Below are 23,868 nucleotides of genomic sequence, written 5' to 3'. Positions count from 1 at the left end.
AATGTGCTCTGTTTTCCATACCCTGCAGATACTATTAAGCTAGTTTTTTATTTAAGCTTGGTAAGCATGCTGCTAAGTCACTTCAGTCGTGTCCGACTCTGTTCGACCCCATAGACGGCAGCCCACCAGGCTCCCCCGTCCCTGGGATTCTCCAGACAACAACACTGGAGTGGGTTGCCATTTCCTAGTTGTGTCTCAAAACTTCTTCTGTAGTTTGTCTTTCTATTGTCTTTTTTTGCTAATTCTCACTAATGGTACTTTGTAGCTTTGTGTGCCTGGTTGCATGACTGCTAACTCGTGACCCTTCTGTGGCTGTCTTAGTCCTGGGATGAATGAATTGTCTTCAGAAAGTTTTGGAGTTGCTTTATGGCTCAAGTTTTGCTCACCCACCTGGGCTCCATTTGCCTAGATTATAAGTTTTCATGAGGCATGGTCTAGTAAAGTCATAATTTTTCAATCTTTTTCTCCCCTCACTCTCTACTCCCAGTATCTCCTTTCTTATGCTGGTCTGCTCACTGCCTAGCCTTACGCTTCCCCGCCCTTCCCTTCCCACTCCTGCATGCTAAGTTGATTCAGTCGTGTCCAACTCTCTGTGACCCTATGGGCTGTAGCCCACCAGGCTCTTCTGTCCATGAGATTCTCCAGGCAAGAATACTGGAGTGGGTTGCCATGCCCTCCTGCAGGGGATCTTCCAAACCCAGGGATTAAACCTGCGTCTTTTACATCTTCTGCATTGGCAGGCATGCCACTTGGGAAGCCCTACCTCAAACCTAAAGACCCCCCAACCTAAAGACTCCTATCCTGATATAAAGACTTGCAGATAAAAATCAAGAGACTGAAGCTGTGTAGGAAATCTCTTTGCATTTCTCTCCTAGACCAATTGAACTATTAAAATCTCTGTTCTTATTACTAATTATCAGCCTAAGTTAAGTAAATAAAAGTTTCCTACTTAGTAATCAGACTACTATCCTGCCCTAATTTATTCAGTGATGCATGAACACAATGAAAATATCATTACATTAATTACATAGGAGAAATAAGTCTGGCTTCTATAGAGAAGCTGCAATTTACATATGATGTTTTATAAATTAATTGATTTTTAAAAATTGGTCTTGTATTTGCTGACCTTGATAGTTCATTTATTAATTATTTGTGGATTATTTTGTATTTTCTATAAATATGGTTATGTTATTTACAAATAACAATGCTTTGCTCTTTCCTTTTCAACCATTATGACTTTTATTTCTTTTGCTTGACTTACTGACTTCCAATACAGTATTAAATAGAAGTGGTAATAGTGTAAATTCTTATTTTTTTTCCCTGTACTTTGAGGAAGTCTTTAAGTTTTCATTATTGAGTATAATTAAGTATAATGTTAGCTGTAGGGTTTTTGTTGATAATCTTAATGAGATTAGTAACATCTCTTCTTTTCCTAGTTTACTGAAGCATTTCATCACAAATAGTTGTTGAGTTTTATAAAATAATGCTTCTGTTGAAATGATCATATTGCTCCCTTATTTCCCTTATTCAGCATAAGGAGAAACTTAAAAAAAAATAAATTTGGCATTTTATTTATTATCCTTTTTATATGCTGATGGACACTGAAATTATTTTTAGGTCAATGGCATTTTTTCCTTGTATTTTTATATTGAGGTATGTAGTTTACATGCCATAAAATTGAACTTTTTAAGGTATTTAATTCAGTTATTTTTAGTATATTCACAAAGTTGTTCAACTGGAACATTTTTCTTCACCCACAAGTAACCCCTGTGTCCTTTTGTTGTCACTCTCTGTCACCTTTCATCAGCCCCTAGCAAGCCGAGTAATCAACTTCCTGTTTCTGCGGATCTGGACATTCATCTAAATGGGATCATGCCATTTGTAATCTTCTGTGGCCCTTGCTTCTTTTCATTTAGCATAATGTTTTCAAGGTTTATCCAGAATGTAGCACTGCATTCTTTTTTATGGCTGAATAATATTCTATTATATGCATGTGTCACATTTAGTTTAATCTGTTTATCAGCTGATGAACATTTGGGTTTTTTCCACTTTTTTGCTATGTAGTATTTTTGCTTTTATGTTCATGGGAAACACTAGCCTGATATTTTCTTATTTCAAAGTATCTTTTTCAGACTTGGGTGTCAGAATTATGCTAGCCTCATAAGATGAGCTGGGAAATGTTTTTTTCTTTTTATATTCTCTGGAAGAATTAGTCTGAGACTGATATTTGTGACTGTACCAGCAAATTCTCTAAGTGTTTGGAGGAATTCACCGTTGAAGCTATCTGAGTGTAGTTTTCTTTGTGGGAAGATTTTGACTAGGGATTCAGTTTCTTTAATAGACAGAAGACAACTCAGACATTGTGTTTTTTCCTTGTGTAGTGTTGAGAAGTTATTTTGTCCTTTTACCTAAGTTGTGAAATTTAGAGGCAGTGTGTGTAGTAATGTCCCCTTCCTTATTTATTTCTCACGTGGGTTATTTGTGGTTTTATTTTTTTCTGACCAATCTTGCTAGAAGTTTATTAGAAATCTATTAGTCTATTCAGAGAACCAGTTTTGACTCCTTCATTTCCTCGTTCTGTTTCACTGATACCTGCTCTTATTTTAATTTCTCTCCTATATTCTTTACACTAAATTGGCTCTCTTCTTTCTAATTTCTTAAGTTGTAAGCCTACATCATTTACTTTCAGAGTTTCTTTTTTCATCAAATACATTTGTATGCAAAAAACTATGTGTTTCCTCAAAGTCCTTCTTTAGTGGCATTCCCCAAGTTTTGATATGTCATGTTTCATTTTTATTCCATTGAAGATATTTTCTAATTTCCATTGTAAGGCCTCCATTATAGATGGAGGCCTCTTTGATCCTTAGGTTATTTAGAAATCTGTTTTTTAGATTTCCAAATATTTGAGAATTTCATAGTTTTCTTTCTGTTGTTGTTTTATAGTTTAATTTTTTTGTGATCGTTGTCCTTAAAAATTTGTTGAGGCTTGGTCTATGGCCCAGCATATCATCTATTTTGGAAAATAGGCTATCTGCATTAAAAAAGAATATGCATTCTGCAGTTGTTGGATGTGATTTTCTATGTCTGTTAATTAGGTCAAGTTGATTAATCATGGTTTTACATCCTCCTACTTGCATACTGTTTTGTCCTCTGCTTATTCTATCAGTTACATAGAGATGTTAAATTCTGATCTTGTAACTGTGGGTTTGTCTTTTCTTCTTTTAACTTCTCTATATATTTAACTTCTTTCTATATATATTCTCTATATATATTCTCTCTCTATATATTTAACTTCTCTCTATATATATATCTCTCAATATATTTCTATATATTGAAGCTATGCTGTTGCTATTATACACATTCACTTTTAGGATTTTTGTGTCTTCCTACTGAATGGACCCTTGCAACATTGTGAAATGTTCTGCTCATCTCTGATAGCACTTCTAGCCTTAAAAATTACTTCATCAAGTATATAGCCACAGAGAAGGCAATGGCACTTCACTCCAGTACTCTTGCCTGGAAAATCCCATGGACGGAGGAGCCTGGTAGGCTGCAGTCCATGGGGTCGCTAGGAGTCGGACACGACTGAAGCGACTTAGCAGTAGCATATAGCCACACCAGCTTTTTTGGAGAGGCCAGTGAGTGTGTGCAGGATATATATTCTGCAATCCTTTTAGTCTATGTTCTTTTATTTAAAATTTTGACGTTGCAATTTTTATTTATTTTTTTTGACGTTGCAATTTTTAAAGGAAGTCTTTTCTTTCATACTTCTTATAGTATTGGTGTATTGATGGGAAATTATGTCAGCTTCTGTGGATCTGAAATCATCTCTATTTTTTCTTCATTATATAAAATATTTGTTTATTGGCTGTGCTGGGTCTTCATTGCTGTCTTTTCTCTAAATGCAGCAAACAGGGCCTATTCTCTAGTTGCTGTGCGAGAACTTCTCGTTGTGGTGACTTCTCCTGTTGTGGTGCACAGGCTCCAGGGCATATGGGCTTCAGTAGCTGCCACACAAGGGCTCAGTAAGTGCGGCTCTTGGGGCTCTAGAGCCTTGGTTAGTATTTGTGGCGCTCAGATTCAATTGCTTCATGGCATGTGGGCTTTTCCAGGACCAGGGATCAAACCTGTGTGCCCTGCATTGCAAAGTGGATTCTTAACCCCTGGACCACTAGAGATAAGCCCTATTTTTGTGTTCATTTTTAAAGGATATATTTGATAGGTATATAATTCTAGGTTGCTAACCCTCCCATCCTCCCCCTACCCCCCAGCGCTTTTCAGCGCACAAAAAATGGAACCTGTCAGTCTTCAAATGTTTCCCCGCCCCCCGGCTACTTTTGACATTTTCTCTATATCCTTTATCTCATCGGTTTGACTGTGCCAGGCAGTTGGTATGTCTACGTGTGGTTTTCTTTTTGTGTTTTCCTTCTTAGAATTCCCTGAATTTCTTGAATCTCTAGGTTGATTTCATTCCTTACTTTTGTAAAAGTATCATCAGTTATTTCCTCACATATTGCTTTTGTTCCATTCTTTATTTTCTCTCTTTTTCTGAGATTGTAGTTACATGAATATGAGACAATTTGGCTATGTTTCACATGTTTCATACTCTTTTGTTCATTACATTATTTTCTCTGTGCTTGAGTTTGGATGATATTTTTTCTTGGCTTTTCTTCAAGTCAGTGAATTCTCTTTTCCTCTGCTCTGTTCTGCTCTTAGAGTCTTCTGACAAGTTCTTAATTTCAGGTATTGAGTTTTCTGTTCCAGGAAATCCGCTTGGCTTTTTCTTTGAATGTTGAAAATTACATCATTTCATCCATTTTGTTCATCTTTGCATCGAGGTCAAGTCCTTGCTTCCCAGTGTCTGGGTTGTCTTGAGTCTACCTGACTGTTTTTTTCTTGACTGTCACATTATTTTGCTTCTTTGGATGGCACCATAGTTTTGGACGGAGAAGGCAATGGCACCCCACTCTAGTACTCTTGCCTGGAAAATCCCATGGACAGAGGAGCCTGGTAGGCTGCAGTCCATGGGGTCGCTAAGAGTCAGACATGACTGAGCGACTTCACTTTCACTTTTATGCATTGGAGGAGGAAATGGCAACCCACTCCAGTGTTCTTGCCTGGAGAATCCCAGGGACAGGGAAGCCTGGTGGGCTGCCGTCTATGGGGTCGCACAGAGTCGGACACGACTGAAGCGACTTAGCAGCAGCAGTAGCAGCAGCAGCAGTGAACTCAGTCCTCACTTATACCCACACTCTGCAAATGCCCTCATGCAGGAAGATGCCGGTGATCGCAGCTCTTCTGGGAAGTGCTCGTCCATATCTGGATTCATCTAGTTCCCCTGTTGCTTCCAGACCTTTCTTGTATTAGTCCAGTTTTTGAAGGAAAAGTGATGACTTGTTCCTATCTGGTATCTTTCTTTAGTAAAATAGAAGTGAAAGTCAGGAGTTTGTCTTTGCAGAAAGAAAAGGCAGATAATTTTCAGAGTGCTTATTTGTATAAGCATAGTGATGTTTTGAATAGTTTTATCTGTGTTGCATGCTAATAGTTACATTTTTTCTTCTGATATGAGACTGTTTATCAAAATATACTCTAGGCCAGGGTCAACAAACTATGGGCCACAGACCAAATGCAGCTCAGTTCCTTTTCTGTACGCCTTGTGAGATAAGACTGGTTTTTACATTTTAAAATGAATAGATACACATCAGTCAATCAGTCAAAGGAGAAAAATGTCTTGTGACCCATGAAAATTGTATGAAATTCAAATTTCAGTATTCAGAAATCACAATTAGATTGTAATGCTCAGTCGCTAAGTCAGGTCACTCTTTGTGACCCCATGAACTGTAGCCCACCAGGCTCCTCTGTCCATGGGATTTCCCAGGCCAGAATACTGGTGTGGGTTGCCATTTTCTCCTCCAGGGGATCTTCCTGACCCAGGGATCGAACCCGTGTCTCCGGCGTCTCCTGCATTGGCAGGCAGCTTCTTCACCACTAGCAGCACGGCCACCCTAATCTGTTACTGTGTTGTCTGTGACTCTTTCATGTTAGCAGATGATGAGCAGTTGTAACAGAGATCTTATGGCCCACAAGACATAAAATATTTGCTGTCTGGCCCTTTACAAAAAAAATTTGCTTATTCATGTCTCAGACCATAGACTTGGGAATTTTTCATTTCTCATTTCTAAGGGAAATTGAACAAATGATTGAAACCCTCTTATTCCATATGTTCTTTGAATTTTGGCTTATTTAAATACTAGCATTTTAGAGTTAGAAGGAACTTCAGAGATAATCTCCTTCACCCTTTTATTTTGCAAACAGAGAAACAGATTTAGAGTTAGTGAAGTTTTATGGCTGATTTTTGTTTTGTTAGAAAATAGACCTAGTGTTAAATGGATATAGAAGCTAATGATATGTAATGTGGAACAACTTGCAAAATATATTTGTTCTTGTTGCAGAAGTATTTGGTTTTACTGAACTGGTAGCTATTAAGAGAATTTTTTGTTTAGAATCTTTAAAGTAAATATTTTAAAATAAATATTTAAAGCATGTTAATAACGATTGCCTTTCATTACCACCCATAATTCTTCCAAATCTCATGGGTATGAGGTTCTTTTTGTAAGAAGACTAAAAATCTTACAGGACCAATTCCAGACATTCTTCATTAAGCTCTTATTGATTTAAGATTTAAAGTCCTAAATCATCAAAAATTCCATGGTGAAATGTTAATGTGTAAGGCTTTTTTCTAGAATTTTTCTTTTGTCTATCCATCCTTAGATAGCATGAAAAGTTTATGCTTAGTTCTGAAATGCAGTCATATAGTAGGATGTTGTATTACTAATAAATAGCATTTTTATTTTCTAAGTTGAACACAGAATTCCCACCTATAATTTTTGGCTTTTTACTGGATTTTTTGGGCAACCCTCTACTTCTATAACAAGACACATCAACAAAAAACACAATAAAATCAATTTGTGGGGACTTGGGGAAAGTGTCAGATGATGTGTATATTCAGAATTGGTGGGTCCAGATTCATTAAAATTGTTATAACTAATTAGATGCCAAATGCATACAAATATTTTAGGAAAACATATCAAGTCATTTGAACTTTAAGGAAGTCCATTATACAAAACAGACGAAAGTGTTGGTGTATGCTTTGGAAAATTTAAGTCCGTGTTAAGTAGGCTTCAGGAAATCCATCTTAATTTGGATCACCACCACTTCCTGTCTGCCTATAATGTGGGAGACCCGGGTTCGATCCCTGGGTGGGGAAGATCCTCTGGAGAAGGAAATGGCAAACCACTTCAGTACTCTTGCCTGGAAAATCCCATGGACGGAGGAGCCTGGTAGGCTACAGTTTATGGGGTCGAAAAGAGTTGGACCCAACTGAGTGACTTCACACACACACACACACACACACACACACACACACATATACACATATTCTGTTTCTATAATGATTGGTTTTTGAATGAACCTTGATGCTTTTCTAAATTGTATAAAAGGGGTTAACCTTTTAGTATTTACTTATTTCTTTTGGTCAAATAACTGATTTCACTTACATAAACTTGAGTATAAAGGAAAGTTGATTTTCTAAACCACACATGAAAAATACTCATTAACTTTTCATCACCTTGTTTATTCGTCTGGTATCTTGAACATCCATGATGTGTCAGAGACTGATGCAGGTGTTAAGAGGGAAAATGTTGGAATAGGTATTTTTTGCTCATAGTCGAGTAGATTGTGTGAGCAGGTATATCTATCCGTGTGTCACGCTTGATACTATTACTCTCTTTCCCTTGTCTTTTGTAGCATTTATACTGTGGTGGGGAAATCCCATGTGCATACATGATTTCCATTACTTCCTTTGCATGAAAATCTGAGGAAAATAATCCTGTGCATAATTCCTTAAAGGATGTTTCTGGCTAGATATCCTTTAAATGTATCCATGAGTCCATCCTTGACCCTCCCCTTACTTTACTCTAAGGCTGGTAACTATAGCTCTGAAATTCTTTTCTCCCTGGCCTCTCTCCTTCCTCCCACTTTCTCTCAAAGTAGTTTGAGTCCTTTATCTCAGACACTTTTCTGAGCAAAGAGGTTGAAGCAGTGAGCAAGAACGATGTGGCCTCTGAACCCTTGAAGCTTACTTCTTGGTGCGAGTGCAGCACTAAACAGATAACTCTAAGCGTAATTGCAGTTGTAGGTTATGTGATGAGACACATGTATAAGATGAAATGAAAATCCATGTTAGGGAAACTAGCCCAGTCTGGGACATTTCTGAGTAAGTGACTCTTACACTGGTGCCTCAGAGATGAATAGGAGTTACTTAGCAAGAGATGTGGGATAACATTCCAGGAAGACTTCATGAGAGCCCTAAGGAGCGTAGCAGATTCAAACAGCTGAAAGAATAGTCCTTGTGGCTGGAATATGATGAACAAGTTGGAAAAGGATGCAAAATGAGGAGAGTCAGGTCTTGGTAGAGAATCTTTTAAACCAGGTAAGTGCTTTTGGTCTTTATGGGAAAAAACTGAGAACATACTGATAGAGTTTGTAGTGGGAGAATTACCTATTCATTTGGTTTTTAACAAAACAAAAAATGTTTGTTTTTTTAAGTTGACTGAATTCCTATATGAGGTACGGATTTGCATAAATTCCTGATGCAAATGCAAAGAGCTGATGTAGATTTAAGAACTATTTATGATATGTAATAAGATTTTGTGGTTAAAGTATGAAGCTGAAGCATTAAGTTTTCATATGCTTGTTCATGTGTATTTTGTTGACTAAATGTATCTTGAATTCAAACATTTCAAAAGCAAACTTATTTTTTCCTTTTGCAAACTAATTCTTCCCCTTGATTTCCCTGTTTTGTGAATGACATTCCTACCTCCAAGTGACCTAGCCTTACAGTTTTTGTTCTGGTCACAGCTTCCATTGCATTCGTTACCAAGTGTTAAGGACCTGACCTCCATAGCATCTAGGGTCTCCTCCTCCTCCTCATCTCCTCCTCCTCTTCATCTTTTGTCTTTGTTGTAGCAGTAGCATCCTTCTGTTGGATCATTAAACTATGGTTTTCACTCAAGTCTCAGAGTTCCTTGAGGACGAGAACTGTCTTTTTCATCTTGTCTTTAGTACCTGGCAGTATACACTTCAACATGGTAGACATGAAAAATATTAAATGAGATGAAAATAAAACATGTTCCTTGATTCTTATTTCTTCCACTATAATTCTTATTCTTTGCCAAATTAAAGATTTTTTTTTTTTTCCCTCAAAGTCTTTAAGGGACTTTCTTTTGCTTAAAGGATAATTTGATCTTAGGGCTGTGGGTAATGAAAAACTGGCTGCTGCATATGAGGAGTGTGTGAGCTGGGGTTTTCTTAGAGTAATTTAGTAAAAATGGACTCCTGGGCTTTATTGCATTGTAGTCCTCACTATTACAAAGAGCAGGTTTTTCTGGGAAGGAAACATAACTAATATTTATTAGCAGCCCTGCTGTGGAATAAAGTGTTAACAATTTCATTTGATGCCTTTTTACATTTTTTAATTTTAGAAAAGTATTTTCAGAATTCACATTTTAAAATATAATGTATATTTCTTAGCTATCCAGTATTGTGCTGTCTTGTCAATAGCTCTGTTGTATGTTAGTATCTTGTATGTACACCTAGAGTATATATTGTTTCGTAATTTTGGGAGTACCTGTTTTTAGTAGCTTTATATAGTCTAAATATGAACTTCCATCATTCTTTTATTCCATTTTTTTTTAATTTTTAGGAATAAGAAAATTTTAAATAAGAAGAAGTTGAAAAGAAAACAGAAGAGCAAATCAAAAGTGAAGACAAGAAGCAAGGTAAAACTTAGTAATTTATAAGGAATAAGGACTTTTTCATACAGTAATTTGAATAAAAATACAAAGGCTAGAAAGGTGAGAGGTACAAACTACTATGTATAAAATAGATAAGCTATAAGGACATATAGTACACCACAGGGAATACAGCCAATATTTGATAATAACTGTAAACGGAATGTAACGTTTAGAAATTGTGAATCACTGTTGTTCACCTGAAACTTATACAATGTTGTACATCAACTACTTTAATAAAAACAATAAGATATGCATATAATCATTTCTGTGCACTAAAGTAATATTTAAAGCCCCTTATCATTTGATCACACTGTTTAATTTTATCTTTTTGGTGTTTTTGACCGGAGACCTGCAAGTTATTATTTGGAATCTGAAAATTATTTATTATTTATTCCTGTTACCTTTGATTAGTCCTTTGGGGGAGGATATCTGTTTCTCTTCTCGTTTTCATTCTGACTACACGTGCTAGAAACTGACTGAAATTGGCTTGTGAGTTGGGACTTGGTTTCAAGTTTGTCGTATACCTATGCGTACATTATGAATTAGAGAGTGTATTGGTGCGTGTATATTGTTCTGAACCTTTTATGACTGTTGGTGGCTGTACAAAAGAAAAGGTAATAAAGAATATTTGAACTTGGTGGTACCTTAAGAGATCAAGGATCCTTTTCCCTATTTAATGCAGATATCTTCTCTATAAAATCCACCTAGTTTTTTCTTAAACATTTCACTTTCTGTAAGAGAGTCTCTGTTATAATGGACAGGAGGAAGAGAGAAATCCTAACTATGATTTCTGAGGAGCTCTACTTTTGGTTATAGAAACAGTTACTTAGCTTGGGTTGTATAGCATATTTAAGTTCTATAGACAGTTGTTTCCTGACTTTTTTAATGAGTGTTCTTGCTCCTGTAGCTGGAAGAAATCTGCTTTGAAGTAGTAAACCAAAAATAAAAGGATAGGGGATGGAATTGATCCTTTGGACCCAGGGATTATAATAATATCATTGAATCTTCTTGCTTCTCTTTTGCTCTGAGTGTGGGTTTATTGCCTGTGGCTGAGGACTAAGGCTGCTGGCAGCTCCAACTTTATTTTCTTTAGGCAAAAGGCAATTTCTTCTACTAGTTGTGGCAGAAAATCTTGGATGGGGTTTTTAATTGGCCTGCATTATTCACTGTGATCTTGAAAATGGGGTGCTTCTATTGGTTAGATTCTGAGTTACTTTTGTAATGGACGGTGGGTGAGCACCCTGATGAACAGCCTATGTGGAATGTGGTTGCCCTAAGGAAAATGTTACTGTGTGGGCAGATAAATAATATATGTTCACTGTATCACATCTTATTACTTTTGTTTTGGGGACAGAAGAGGGAAGTAAGTGGAGATTATTCTTACTATCTTGATTTGTGGAAACCTTTAACAAATATTTATACACATTCATTCAGATTTACAGTCTCTACCCCTTTTCCACTTTTTCATGCTATGTGCAGAGTCTGAATATAGGAATATTGAAAATCTATTAAAATCCTTTTTAAGGTTTCATTTGTTGATTTTCCTAAAAGTGGTGGCATGTGGTATCTAGGAAGAGATAAAAAGTCAAAGTCTTTCTTCTCTTTCAATTCTGTCTCTGACTAGCTTTGTTGCCTTAATAATTCTGTCTCTGACTAGCTTTGTTCCCTTAATAATTCTGTCTCTGACTAGCTTTGTTCCCTTAATAATTTATCTTTCTTCTGTTGGCCTTTAGGTTTTCTATCTACTTTTTAGGAGCAGCTTGTGATAAGAACGATATTAAAAAAAACTTCATTCACTTATTCCTTGGACTTTAATTACTGACTCTGTGCAGACCTTGTGCTGGATATTTGGGATGCAAAGATTAGTAGGAAACATTTCCTGTTCATGATGAGTGTATAAAGTGGTGCTGTTAGTCTCTGTCCTCTGTTACTATTTCTGGACTATTTTTTCATCCACCTTTGTTTTATAAAAATTACTTTTTAAGTGCTATTTAGCGCTAGGAGTCGGACCCGACTGAGCGACTTCACTTTCACTTTGCACTTTTATGCATTGGAGAAGGAAATGGCAACCCACTCCAGTGTTCTTGCCTGGAGAATCCCAGGGACGGGGGAGCCTGGTGGACTGCCATCTCTGGGGTCGCACAGAGTCGGACATGACTGAAGCGACTTAGCAGCAGCAGCAGCAGCTGTACTAATTCATCTTCATTATTGCTCTCATTGGCCCCTCCATTTCTCCAGTAGCCATCACCTTCGTTTACTTTCCTTCTTATCTGGTATAGATACCACAGTATTTTTAGAAAAACTCTTGCTTCATCTACTGTATTAGTTCTTTATAGCTGCTATAACAAACTTTATATTTTGTATTTGGCTTAAAACAGCACAAATTATCTTACAGTTCTGGAAGTCTAAAGTCTCAGGTGGCTGGTCTCACTTGGCTACCATCAAAGTGTCGACAAGACTATACTCTTTCTGGAGGCTCTAGGAGAGAATTCCTTTCCTTGCCTTTTCCAGCTTCTAGAGCCTGCATTCCTTGGGTTCTGCTTCCTTCCATCTTCACAGCCAGTAATTGTTGGTTGAGTCTTCTCATGTTACACTACTCTGACCCTTTTCTGTGGTTATATTTCTTTCTCCAACTGTCTTGCCACCTTCTCCCATTTATATAAACTGTTGGGATTAGATGGGCTTCCCTGGTGGTGCAGCTGGTAAAGAATATGCCTGCAGTATGGGAGACCTGGGTTCAATCTTTGGGTTGGGAAGATCACCTGGAAAAGGGAAAAGCTACCCACTCCAGTATTCTGGCCTGGAGAATTCCATGGACTGTATAGTCCATGGGGTCGCAGAGAGTCGGACACAACTGAGCGACTTTCACTTGGGATTACATTGGGCCTCCCTCAATAATCCATAATAACTACCCTCATCTCAGAATTCTTAAACACATCTGCAGGCTCCCTTTTACCATATAAGGTGATGTACTCACAGGATCTGGGGATTAGGGGGGGGATGTTTTTGGAGGCCATTATTCTGACTACCACATCTTCCTCTTCCTCATTTGTACATTTGTTGGATTTATCTGACAAAACTCAGTTCTGGAGTGTCTCTCATGCTCAGTGGCAAAGAATCTGCCTGCCAGTGCAGGAGACATGGGTTTAATCCCTGGTCCAGAAAGATCTCACTTGCTGCGGAGCAGCTAAGCCCATGTGCCATAACTACTGAGCCTGTGCTCTAGAGTCTGAGAGCTTCAGCTACTGAGCCCATGTGCCTCAACTGCTAAACCCACGTGCCTAGAGCCTGTGCTCTGCAGTAGGAGACACTACCACAATGAGAAGCCTGTGCACCACAGCTAGAGTAGGCCCCGCTCACCACAACTAGAGAGAAGCCCTCCCAGCAACAAAGACCCAGCACAATCCCCGCCCCTGGTCCAAACTCAGTCCTGTACAAGTGCAGCCATGTTTCCCTGCAGGTGAGCACCTCCTGGTAAAGGGAGTTAAGTAAGAGTTTATTGACAGCAGTACCCTTTCATGATTGCCAGCATCAAATGAACCTTCCATAGCCAGATTATTTTCTTGTTTTTTCTGGTCAAATAGTTCTTCTATTTTTCCTATGTCTTTTTCAGTCCTTTGCCATTCGCCTCAAAGCCTCAAACTTGTGATAAATTCTGCTCTCCAGCAAATGACTTCACTTTCTTATAAGAGAAGTCAAATCCATGACATAGGAAACTTCCTCAAATTCCTGCTATCAAATGTATCTATCTTAGATCAGGTTCTTTAATGGCAGAACCTGAAACTGTGAGTGTTGAAAAATAAAATCATGGTTTAGAAACTTTCCATCATCCCTAAGGCTTTCCTTATCTCTGCTGCATTCCACACCCCCCCTGCCCCCCCACCCTCATTACAGCCTTGAATCTATGCAACCGCATATGCTTTCTGTCATTATAGATTGGTTTTCATTTTTTAGACAGATATGCTTTCTGTCATTATAGATTGGTTTTCATTTTTTAGACAGATATGCTTTCTGTCATTATAGATTGGTTTTCATTTTTTAGAATTTCATGTAAATGTGATCATACTGGGTACACTCTTGTACCTGGCTTCTTTCCCTCAGCATAATGATTTTGAGTTCTGTTGATGTTTTTGTATATGTTAATAGTCTTTCCTTTTTTTTTTTTCCTTTTCTGATTAGTATCCCATTGTTTGTATATATCCTGATTTTTAATTCACTCACTTGTTGATGGGCATTTTGGTATTGTTTCCAGTTCCCAACCAATGCAAATAAAACCACTGTGAACATTTGTGTACTAGTCTGTGTGTGGGTACACGTTTTTGTTTTTTGGGGGAGGGTAGATACCTAGGTTTGTGATGATTAAGGTGATGATATCTTTGATTTCAGGAGGACTCATAAGACTCAAAAGCAGTTTACAATAATGGCTAAGATTTATTACAACAAGGAGTACAGCGTAAGCAGGAGGAAAAATAAATGTATTCGTGGTTAGGGAGTAACGACATAGGCCTCCTGGTCTTGCCTTGTTGAGCACACAGGCCGTGCTTTCTCTCTGGCAGTGAAACACAGGAGTATGTGTGGAATATTTCTGTCCAGGGAAGCTCATTTGAGTCTCAGGATCTGAGACTTTTATGGGGATCTGGTCACATAGGTATATCCTGACATGCAGCCAGCTGCAGCAGGTGAAACTTGGGTTCACATTGTCAGTCGTGATGTTTCTGCAAAGTGGTTGGACCAGCTAGTGGGTAAGGTCTGTTGTTGTAGGACTATGTAACAGAATCATCAATACCTAACATAAAGAAAGCTCTCTAAAGACTCCATTGCCAAGTGTTGGCCATGGAACAGTGATGATTCCCTTGGAGAAATACAGAGAATAAACAGTGTTAACTCAGTGTTAACACTTCCTCACAGGTGGCTTAATAGGTGGGTGTTTAGCTTTTTGAGAAACTGAAAACTGTTTTCCAGAGTGACTATTCCCAATCTACTGTTCCACCAATAGTGTGTGAGAAGTTTAATTACTTTATATATTTGCAAACACATGATCTTGTTAGTCTTCAAAATTTTAGTCATTGTTTTTTTTAATACTCACATTAATTTTATTCTTAGAATCATAGCTGAAAATGAATGATTTTAAAGCAGTTAAAATGATTTCCTATGAAATATTATGGTCAAAGTTTATATGCCAGGGGAAAAAAAATGCTCCTGAAAAGATACCACTGTCTTTCACCCTTTAAGAGTTACACAAAATTTTAGTCATTCTGATATAAGGGTATCTCAGTGGTGTTTTACCTTGCTTTTCTCTCATGATGAATGATGTGTGAACATTGTCATCATCATCATATGATAAGACTTTCACCAGTTCTGTCTTTTTATTGTGAAATGTCTGTTCAACTCTTGCCTTCCCTTTTAATAATTGTTTTCTTCTTATTGAATTCTCAGGGTACTTTATATATTTTAGATCAGAGTCCTTTGTCAGCTGTGTTGCAAATAATTTCTCCTGTCCTGTGGTTTGCCTTTTTTGATTTTGTAGAGTGCTTTAGAAGAGCAAAAGTTTTATAAATTTAAAGAATTGCTTTTTCTCTTATGCTTCATGTATTTTGTGTCCTAGGTTTTTGTCTATAGATTTTCTTCTAGAGATTGTATAGTTTTAACTGTTGCATGTAGGTCTGTGATCCATTGCAAGTTAATTTTTGTATATAGTGTGAGATAAAAGTTGATGTTCATTTTTTCACATGTTGGTATTCAGTTGATCCAGCATCATTTCTTAAAAAGAATCTTTTTTCCTTTGAATTATCCTGGCATCTCTGTAAAAAATCAGATGACTATATTTGTGTAAGCCTATTTCTGGAATTTATTTTGTTTAATTGATCTATATTTATACTAATACCATATGTCTTCAATACAGTAGTTTTGAAATACATCAGATGTTTTAACTGTGGTCTTTTTTAAAAAAATTGCTTTAGTTAATTTAGGTTCGTTATATTTCTATGTAAATTTTAGAATCAGCTTGTCAATTTCCGTTCTTAAAAAGCCTCTAGAATTCTTATTGGAATTGCGTTGAATCTGTAGGTTTGGGGGCATTAAAATTGCCATTTTAATGATACAGAGTCTTCTCATTGATAAATGTAGATTCTCTTACCATTTACTTAAGTTTTTAATTTCTCTCAGTGATGTTATTTTGTTTTTCAGTGGAGAGGACTTTGCATACTTTAATAATTATGTATTTTTGATGTTATTGTAAATGCTGTTATTTACAAATGTATTTTGTAAAAATTTGAGATGATTATGATATGAATGCAATTGTTAGAGATCCTATGTACCCTTTCCCCATTTTCTCCCATTGGTAAGGTGTTGTATAACTATAGTATTAAAAATATCACTACCAGGAAGTCAATATTGATACAACCTATGGATCTTATTTGGATTTCACCAGTTTTATATGCACTCATTTGTTTGTGTGTATTTAGTTTTATGCAGTTTTATCATGTGTGGATCTTTGTGACCATTGCAGTGAGGATGTAAAACAGTTCGATTGTAAGGATCCATTGTGCTACTTTTATGTAAACAAATACATTTCCAAATTTCATCCTCTCCCTAGCCTCTGCAAACCACAAGTCTGTTCTCCATCTCTATAATTTGTCATTTCAAAAATGTTATATAAATGGATTCATGCAGTATGTAACCTTTGGAATTGGCTTTTTTCCACTCAGCATAATTTTCTTGAGATTCATCCCAGTTGTTGGCATATATCAGTAATAGTTTGCACCTTTTTATTGCTGAGTAAGTGTTGCATGGCATGGATACACCACATTTTGTTTAACCCTTCACTCATTAAAGGACATCTGAGTTGTTTCCAGTTTTATTTTGAATAAAGCTTCTATGAACATTCATGTGCTGGTGTTTGTATGAACATAAGTTTTCATTTCTCTGGTATAAATGCCTAAGAGTGCAATTGCTGGATTATACTGTAAGTACATGTTTAATTTTCTAAAAAACTGTACTTTTTTTCTAGTCTCTGTGTCATTTTATACTATCAGCAATGCATGAGCAATCTAGTTTTTCCACCTCTTCACCTGTTTGCGTTAATGTCTGGAATTTTTTATTCCAGCCTTTCTGATAGGTGTGTACTACCTCTCATTTTATTTTTTTAATTTGTATTTCCCTAATGGCTCATGATATTGAACTTCTTTTCTTGTGCTTCTTTGCCTTCTGTATATCTTCTTCCATGACATGTCTGTTCATGTATTTTGCCCCTTTTCTAATTGGATTGCTTGCTTGTTTGTTTTTTACTCATTGAATTTTGAGAATTCTTTATATATGCTGGATGCTAGTCATTTGGGCTTCCCTGGTGGCTCAGACGGTAAAGAATCTGCCTGCAGGGCAGGAGACCTGACTTTGATCCCTGGGTTGGGAAGATCCCCTGGACGGAGGTCATGGCAACGACTCCAGTATTCTTGCCTGGAGAATCCTCATGGACAGAGGAGCCTGGCAGGCTGTAGTCTCTGGGGTCACAAAGAGTCAGACATGACTGAGTGACTAAGGACAGCACAGCACAGTCATTTGTCAGATATGTGGTTTGCAAAATATTTTCTCCCAGTCTTTAACTTTCCTGATACTATTTTTTTACATATTTTAACTGTTTACTCCTAGGATATAGATATATTACTCATTTTTATATATTTAGACTTTGCTAAATCCACACATTATTGCAAATGACTGTTTTTTTCTTTTCTGCACACTTAAGATTCTTTTTTATGTCTCTTACAAATAAAAGCATTTGATTCCTGGGAGATAATTTTCTTTATAACTATACCTTTTATTTCTTTTTTTTTTTTGACTGGTTGCAGAGGATAGCAGATCTAGCACAGTGTTGTGTGTAATTGCTGAGAGTAGGTACCTTGGCCTTGCTTCCAGCCTTAGGATGAAGGCGTTCAGTCTTTTACTGTGTTGCTGTGGGTATTTCATAGGTACCTTCAACTCGAGTTTTGAAATTCTCTTCTGTTCTTAATATACTTAGGCTTTTTGTCATGAATGGGTATTTGATTTTTGTCAAGTGTGTTTTCCATGTTTATTTATAGTGTGTTATTTTTTTTCTCTTATTTTTTTGTCAGTGTGGATTTTGGATTGCTTTTCCAATGTTGTACATCCTTGTTTTTGAGTTGAATGTGATATATTATCTTTTTAAGAGTATATTGTTGGATTTAAATTGCTAATATTTGTTTGTTTTTAGTATTTGTGAAAGACATAGTCACGTGTTATGTATCAGTTAACTTTAGTACTCTTTTATTGAATGAGGAGTACTCAGTTTTTTCCTAATTATAATACTTACTGAAGAAAAGTAGAATTTTGAGACTCAAGTGTTCTTGGTACTCAAAATGTCTCATTTTATTTTTTGTGGATACGTCCTAGCCATACTCTAATTGTTCAAATTTACCTTTGTATACTATCTTAAGCTAGTTCTGTATATTTATAATGTAAATATTGACCTCAAAACTGTGGTTGGAGTCTGATAAATAAAATGCTGAGCCAAAATAGACCTGGGATATTTAGTTATAACAATTGAATTACCAAGCATGTGATTTGCAGTACTTATTAAGACAGATATTAGATTGGTGCAAAAGTAATTTCAGTTTTGGATCCTGAATTTTAAATCATAAGTAGGCTCAAACACATCTTTATTAATCTAAGTAGGAACTGTTACAATCAACACATTTTTGCCAATGAGAAACAAGTTTATATATTCCTGTAGCATAAAAATCTGTGTTTGGGATTCAGTGAACTCTTGGAAAGCATTTTCTGTGTACTGCTGGTTATGGAAGCATTTTCCCTGAGAAAAATTGTTGAGATGTTTGATAAAGTGGTAGTCAGTTGGTGAAAGGTCAGATGAATATGACAGATGAGGCAAAACTTCGTAGCCCAGTTTGTTCAACTTTTGAAGCAGTGGTTGTGTAATGTCCAGTCATGTGTTGTCACGAAGAATTAGCCCCTTTCTGTTGACCATTGCTGACTGCAGGCATTGCAGTTTTCAGTGCATCTCGTCAGTTTGCTAGGCATATTTCTTAGATGTAATGGCTTTGCCAGGATTCAGAAAGCTTTAGTGAATCAGATGGGCAGCAGACCACCAGACAGTGACCATGAATTTTTTTGGTGCAGGTTTGGCTTCAGGAAGTGTTTTGGAGCTTCTTGGTCTAGGCACTGAGCTGGTTGTCGTATAAAATCTGCTCTTCAGTGCATTTTGATCGAGAAATGGTTCATGTTGTGTAGAATAAGAGAAGATGACACTTCAAAATGATGATTTTTTTGATTTACGGTCAGCTCATGAGGCTCCCACTTACTGGGCTTTTTCACCTTTCCAGTTTGCTTCAAATGCAGAACGGACCGTAGAATAGATGACATTGGATTCTTGGGCAACTTCTCTTGTAGTTAGTTGTAAGAGGATCAGCTTCTATAATCCTCTCAGTTGGTCATGGTCAACTATTGATGGCCAGGCACTGGGCTTCTCATCTTCAAGGCTCTAGTCTCCTTTGCAAAACTTCTTGACCCACTACTGTGTTGCAGTACGTTCATTGGCAGCTTCTGGGCCAAATGCGTTGTTATTGCAAGTTGTCTCGGCTGCTTTATGACCCATTTGGAACTCAAATAAGAATATTGCTTGAATTTGCTTTTTGTTAACATCGTTTCCATAGTCTAAAATACATAAAATAAACAGCAAGTATGACAAAGTTCAACAATGCAAAACCAAAATTACTTTTGCACCAACTTTGTAGCTAAGAGAGAGAGCTTTCAGGAAGCATGTGCCCATAATCTGTAGTTTTCTCAGCATCACCATTATTTGAATGAGAATGAAATTAGTATCAACTAAAACTAAGGTTTTTTTTTTTTTTTAAGTTCTAATTTCTGTTTAAGGCCCTATATCTACTTTTGAAAGAAATCAAAATGTAATTCAACGTATGTGGTAGGTCATTGAGACTCAGCAGTATATATGGTGCCCCTTAGAAAAGCAAAAAATGGAGTATCCTCTGGAACTTTGGCATTTAAGCTTTGTGGGCTCTTTTCCTCTTGTGGGGTAAAAGGGTATTCCTGATAAGTTCTTTACTGGCTCCTTTCTAGCCCTTGCCAGATTGGTTATTGTTTTGTTACTTAGAAAGTAGTGAAGTATTGTAAAAAGTGCTATAAATTGAGTCAGTAGATTTAGATTGTCTTTGTCACCTATGTGACTTTTGCATGTTATCTAGCCTAATGTTTAATTTTTCATTTAAAAAATGAGTAGTGATGATGATGGAAAGGAGTATGAAATTGAAATACTGTGTCCTGTATTTCAGTCGGAGAACTTGGAGAACACGGTAATCATACCAGATATCAAACTACATAGCAATCCTTCTGCATTTAATATTTATTGCAATGTACGCCATTGCGTTCTGGAATGGCAGAAAAAGGAAACATCATTGGCAGCGGCTTCTAAGAACTCTGTGCAGAGCGGAGAATCAGATAGTGATGAAGAGGAGGAATCCAAAGAGCCCCCTATCAAGCTTCCAAAGGTAAGGTACTTAGGTTCCACTTAGATGAATAACCTACAGGAGTTTGGGCTATAATACATATGTTTGCATTGCTAAAACACCTTGCTTTTAATGAAATTGCACACTGAAAATAACAGGACGTATGGGTAAAAATAGGTTTAGGCTAGATCAGGAAAACCTTAGGCAACTTTTTAATTGGAGAGCTAACAAAGTCAGTAATTGGTACCTCAGTGGGGAGTACTTGGGAAGCCCAGGCAGGGAGCTCAGTGGCTTGGAGTTTGTTCAGGAGCTATTAAAAATGTACAGAAGCAAGAGAGGGGCAATGGTGGCTTACAGGCACTGAGCCATTGAGCTTGGAAGTGGAGCTCTGAGCCTGTGGGCTGCTGTTAAGGTGGGCACAGGAGGAAGTGCAGATTGCCACAAGCTAAGAGCCATGGAAGGCTATGGGCCCAGCCCTCCCTCTGGGTACAGGTATATGTTTTAATTTTTCTTGACACAGAGCTAGAAGAGCTGAGCTGAGAGCTTTTGCCTTTTCTGCCTAAGGTTTTAAGTGTACTCTTGCTATCCTGGTTCCCTTTGACAAGGGGAAAAATACATATAAATCAAACTGCATTGTTCTGATATCACTCCCATATTTACCAGAGGCATATAATCCAGTTGGTGTCATAGCAACATGTATTGTAGTGGAACAAACTGTTCTTAAGGTATTCTGTTCTATTTAAGCATTGAGTTTGTTTTAAGATTGTAATGTTATTTTATGTATATATATATATATATTTTTTCTGTATCGTATGTGTAGTGAATATTTCTAACAAAGAATGGATGAAAATATAGACATATTTTAAAATGGTACCTTTATCATAAATTATTTATACATATTGCTGTTTTCTAAATATAGACATTTAAAAATGATTTCTTTTATCATAAATGATTCATATATATTTTCTTTTTACTAAATGGATACCTTAAGACTGTGCCTTAAAAACTTCTTCATATGCCTACATAAGATACCATGTAGATACTTTTTTTTTATATTACTCAGATATAGCAGCCAGATAGAGGCCATGTTCCTGATCTGTTTTCACTTTTCATGGAGGCTCTTTGTAAGTTCATCCCCGTCCTTAATCATTACCGCCAGGTTCTTCTCCCCTTATTGTCAGCAGTTGACTTGCTTCCTATTTCATAGGGTAGTAGAGATTTTGTGAAGTCCCTTAGCGTCTTAATCAGTCACCTTCAAGTGTCCTTATCTGCTCTTGGGACCCTTTTCCCCTTAGTCCTTTTCTCTCCAGTGTCCATAACTGTACTATCTCTACTGGCTTCTTTCTTCCACTTAAAACAGACTCATCTTTTCTGTGCAAGTTTCTCCAAGTAAACAGCATGGTCTATAATACTGATTTCTTATGCTTAATTAGGGGAGGCTGAGCAAAGCTACATTTTTAAGTCAGGATATGGGCTTGTACTTTCGGTATAAGAATTCATTCTGTGTTGGGTGAGTCTCACTGTACTGTAACAGTCACTCAGCTTAGGTTCAACATTGGGAAGGAGAATAAAGACCCAGAGAAGCCTTTCACACAGGTATGTAAACATCAGATAATAAACTGTATTTAATTTAAAAGATACTGCACAGTCAAGAATTACTGATTCTTAGGCTATTTTAAAACTTTAGGAAGAATCAGTATTAAGGAAATAAAATATCAGGCATTCTTAAGTGTTTTTTTTTAGCATGATTAACAGAGTCAAAAGATGCAGAATCTAAAAGAGAGCTTCCAGTGAAAAGAAGAAAAGCAGATAACTCAAGTCATTAATACTGAGTTTTCCATCAAGTTCTAGCCTGTCAGGAAACAAGGTATAATGATGAACATGGGCAGTAGAGTCAAACTGCTTGAGTTCAAACGCTTGCCATTTCAGATGCTAGCTGTGTGACGCTAGGCAAGTTATTTAACCTCTCTGTGGCTCAGTTTTGTCATCTCTGAAATGGGAGAGATAATGTCTTCCTTATAGGGTAGTAGTAAGGATTCAAAGAGTTAGTAAATACATGCATGCTTAATAAATGATAGCTGTTAATGAGTATAAGGTGCAAATAGGAAAATGTGTAGGTCCAAGTAAATTTCAGTTAGTTTTTGGGGAACTCTTCAGTTACTAAGAAGTACTGTATATCCATGGAAATGAGACAGTCAGATCAGAGAGGAAGGAGCAGTGGAATGCTTTTGTTGCAGAGTTAGTCAGAGTGTTGTGGGCTGGGGCAGGACTGGGAGTGAAACTTTTCAGGTCTTTGGCAGCAGTTTGCAGGACACAGAAGAGATGAGGCCTTTAGGGTTTGAGATGATGGGAGCATGAGGGCAGGTGTGAAATGTTGACTTTATTCCTTTTGACCATTTCTGTGCCTCTTCTCCAGACACTCTTTCGTGTCACTTCTTTCCTTTCCTTTTTTGTTCCTCTCTTGCTCCTCCCAAATGTGTGGTTGTCATTTTCCTTTTTCTTGCTGGAGTTTTACTTCTCTCTTGCTCCTTTTTTCTCTTATGTAATGGAGACAATTTTTTATTTGTTGTCGAGGTATCATTTTGATACAATTCTGTTTTCCCTCCTTGACTTTTAAAAGTTAGTTAAATTGATTTTGATTTCCTTTTGAGCTTTTTCAAATATTTTCTGTAAGTCTTAGAATTGACTCTAGGACTTTTTAATAGAAGATAGAATTTCTAATGGCAAAGAGTTTATTATTATTAAATCTAAATGTGATATATCTAAACCTTCATGTTACTGGTAGTGAAAATGATAATGCCACCTTTGGAAATACATGATTTGAGGAGAGCAAAATAAAACCTCAAAAGACTTTTTTTTGGCCCAATATGTTTTTTGCCTCACTTTTCACAACAGTGACATTGGACTGGCTATACTAGTTAATTATTTGGGTTTTGTGTTCCTTCAAGTATAATAGAGAGCTTTCAGGATTTAATTGTTTTAAAGCAACAGTAATGATAACATTCAATAAGTTTACAAAAGACTATTTTCTGAAGAGGAGTTGGAAGACCGTGTGTTTGGTGGTTAGTTATGGTTTGTCATGGAAAGTACTGAAAGCTTAGTGTGTTATCTTATTACAATGAACTATTCTATTGAGCAGTCAAGCTTATTAATAATCTCTTTTTCTGTTTATAAAAGCAGTGTGTATTCAGTGTAGATAATTTGAAAAAATGGGGAACATTTTTATAAAAGAGGAAAAGAAAATTTTAAAAGCTGGAAGTTATTTCTAAAATCCTTATAACCAAAATATACCCATTATAAACATTTTTACATATACACATTAAAATATATTTGTTTCTGCACAAATGAAATCATATTGTATTCACAGTACTATATTTTTTTCTTTTTATACTCTTCCTCCTATTACTGAGGGAGGAGGACATAGAGTGTATTCTTAGTGACTGTAAGACAGACTTCAGAGTATAAAGTGCAGTTTCAGAGTTCTTATGTGTAGTAAAATACTCTCAGCCAAACCTCAGCAA

At 36.7% G+C, this 23,868-nt stretch overlaps 1 protein-coding gene across 18 annotated transcripts in view; it reads left to right on the top strand.

Moving 5' to 3' along the window:
* Nucleotides 1-23,868, top strand: part of MYCBP2 (MYC binding protein 2) — a 266,865-nt gene that overhangs the window by 26,032 nt on the left and 216,965 nt on the right. For all 18 annotated transcript variants that reach the window (XR_009740049.1, XM_061435145.1, XM_061435153.1 and 15 more), the window contains exons 2-3: nucleotides 9,764-9,839; nucleotides 20,174-20,389. Coding sequence is in view for 17 of the 18 variants with exons in the window: in XM_061435145.1 (XP_061291129.1) it covers nucleotides 9,764-9,839; nucleotides 20,174-20,389 (292 nt within the window). In the remaining variant the exon portion in view is untranslated. The remainder of the gene's footprint in view (nucleotides 1-9,763; nucleotides 9,840-20,173; nucleotides 20,390-23,868) is intronic.

The sequence above is a fragment of the Bos javanicus genome, chromosome 12, assembly GCF_032452875.1.
Source record: "Bos javanicus breed banteng chromosome 12, ARS-OSU_banteng_1.0, whole genome shotgun sequence".
Taxonomy (NCBI): domain Eukaryota; kingdom Metazoa; phylum Chordata; class Mammalia; order Artiodactyla; family Bovidae; genus Bos; species Bos javanicus.
Note: the sequence above shows the minus strand (reverse complement) of the source record. Positions and strands in the feature narration are given on the sequence as shown.